This window comes from Montipora capricornis, chromosome 1, assembly GCF_036669925.1.
Source record: "Montipora capricornis isolate CH-2021 chromosome 1, ASM3666992v2, whole genome shotgun sequence".
Lineage (NCBI taxonomy): Eukaryota > Metazoa > Cnidaria > Anthozoa > Scleractinia > Acroporidae > Montipora > Montipora capricornis.
This window is the reverse complement of record NC_090883.1, coordinates 21,393,864-21,396,363: the sequence shown is the minus strand read 5'-3', so window position 1 is coordinate 21,396,363 and position 2,500 is coordinate 21,393,864. Positions and strand designations below refer to the sequence as shown.

At 40.4% G+C, this 2,500-nt stretch overlaps 1 protein-coding gene across 1 annotated transcript in view; it reads left to right on the top strand.

Moving 5' to 3' along the window:
• LOC138023929 (uncharacterized) overlaps window positions 1–1,866 on the top strand; it is a 45,174-nt gene extending 43,308 nt beyond the window's left edge. Inside the window, exons 31-32 of the mRNA XM_068871041.1 lie at window positions 18–85; window positions 860–1,866. Of these exons, the coding sequence (XP_068727142.1) occupies window positions 18–85; window positions 860–1,051 (260 nt within the window). The 3' untranslated portion in view covers window positions 1,052–1,866. The remainder of the gene's footprint in view (window positions 1–17; window positions 86–859) is intronic.
• Window positions 1,867–2,500: the final 634 nt, after the last annotated feature.

The window sequence follows — 2,500 nt, the reverse complement described above, 5'->3', positions numbered from 1 at the left end:
TTGTTTTCTTTCTCCAGGGTCATCAGAAAGTCGTCTCACTCAACCGCCTTCTATATTCAAACTTCCATCGGTGCCATCAGAATCTGTATCCTTTAAAACACCTTCATTTAAATTAGAGTGTGATGTGCTAAGTGAGGGTTGTCTTTCTCTCTAACCTTAATAGGGGGCTACCCTGTTCGAAACGTTAAAGAACTCTAGAACAGATTTGACGCTCGAGGAAGTCATTCATGCGCTCCAGCAAAGAAGCGGCTGCCACGTTGATGTTCCTAACTAGAGGCGGCTGGGTGTTGGAAAAAAGATAACATGCAGTGATAATTAGTTATGAAGCTTTCTGCCTATTAAAAATGAAAATAACTAATGACTGAATTTTCTTAGTAACCTGGCTTATGAATAGCATCGAGGCTGCCTTTGACCTTGTCACTCAGACAGAGTTTTGAAATGGCCCATTCGTTTTTACTTTGTTTGTTTATGTTTTTTCCCGAACACATCCCCGTACCTTCATGGCCATTGTTCATACGCTTGTGCAAAGACAGGTGTCATCAGTGCCACAACAACTTCATAAGAGAAAAATGTTCTCAATCCCCAGCTAAACGCATTTTATCGTTGTGGTCTCCACCTTGGAGCGTTGGGTTGTTTCGTGTAAGACAGTGTAATTATATATTGATAGTAAACATTTTTCGTAATCGATTTTTGTTGGCCATTATTGCTGGTAGGTTGTGACGTATATCCTGCACTTTTTGAGCCAAAAGAACGATTCTACGCGTTCAGCACGTGCATTCTACTTTGCTGCTCCATTTCTTGGTTGTGCTCCGGAAGGGAGTCATGGCGGAATTTTATTTTTCCTTGACATTTTTTACAGCAAGTATCTGTTCTCAACCTCTTCGAGATGAGCAAAAAATACAGACCCACGGGACCCTCTTGGTTCACTGACGATCAAGCAAGGCCTCACACCATAGCAAACCCGGTACAGGCACAAACAGCCTCACCACCACCCACTGCGTGCGATGTATGGTCCCCACCCCCATACCAGGACAGGGCTCGCACGAGATAGCACACGTGATCTTAAGATTCTGGAGTGTTGTTGAAAGAATTTTTTGATGCGAACGAGACGCGAATTTTCTGCGATTTTTAAAATCCTACTTTTATTTGGTACATTCCTTACGCTGGTCTGGACTGTCACGGGCTCGCTGTGACGTAGGTTAAGGAATGCTTGTTTGCGTGCGTCAAGTGATCAACGCCAAGGTGTCGCTCTGTGATGTTCGTATTTTTCAGTAAACAAAAAATATATTGTGTCCATGTCTGTCATCGAGGAAAGTGCCTCTGAATCCTGAAGCGATTACAGCAGCGAAACTGAGGATTTTCAAATAGACAGTTTTTGGGCAACTAGTTGCGGTCTTGATGAGTCAGGCAGCGCTGCGCTAGCACTGAAACCCATAACTACGTGAACCCCTACGCGGAAGAAACGTTATCAGACGAGGAATGCCTTCAAAATTACAGAAAAGAGCAAGAGGATAACGAAGATCTCAAGAGGGGATTAAATCAACGCATATATAATGCTGTCCCTGTAAGGGAATCTTGTCTGTCAATCTTCAATGATCTTTTCATTTTGCTGTCCATACGATACTGAAAGTCATCCTCTTTTAAATGATTATAATAATTATAGCTCATAATTAACAAAATTAAACAAAATTACCTAAAATAGCTTGACCTAGCCCCTTTAAACTCCCTAGTATTATTATAGACTTTCGGGAAGCGACAGTGAACTGTGAAAAAAAACGAAGGTGACGTCATTGAAAATGTATAGGTATTTTTTTAAATCGAAGATTATTTTCACGAATATTGAAATAAAGGCGATGTTTTTGCTTACATAGCTGTGAGAATCGAGGCCACGCAGTTTGTGGGGCTTGAATTTAAAGTTAAGGTTCCATTGCATCTTTTTTACGCGCTTTCTTCCTGATTATTGTTTGGACCTCACAATCCTAATTATGACCTATAGGCTATATAGGTGACCGAACTTTCGTGACTTTATTTGTATTTAAATGCAACAACCTAATACATAGACTTGGCCAAGCCTAAAAGCGGTGCTCCCGTTGCAAACCCTAGGAAGCAATGAAGTGTATATGGAAATAATCATGCTTCTGCACAAAGTACGGAATTATTCGGCATTAGTGTATACAATTTACAGGGATCAAACACCTCTGAGCTGACAGCAGTAAACAAACAAGCCTTGCAAACAATAACCAACAATTTTAATCAACAACGAAAAGTGAAATTACATGCACAGTAAGCTCTTTCACAACATTTTTCGTTTGACTGATAATCTTTACACCTTCTCTCTTTAGTTTAGACCAACAGCAATAATTAAAACGTCAAGCTAAAGAGTACTGAGTAAATTCGCTTACTAGACTGCAATTTCACAGTCAAACAAGGCAGATAACGACTGGACATCCATTTCACACAAAAAGCCTACAAATGTGACTGTTGAAATATATAGAGGATA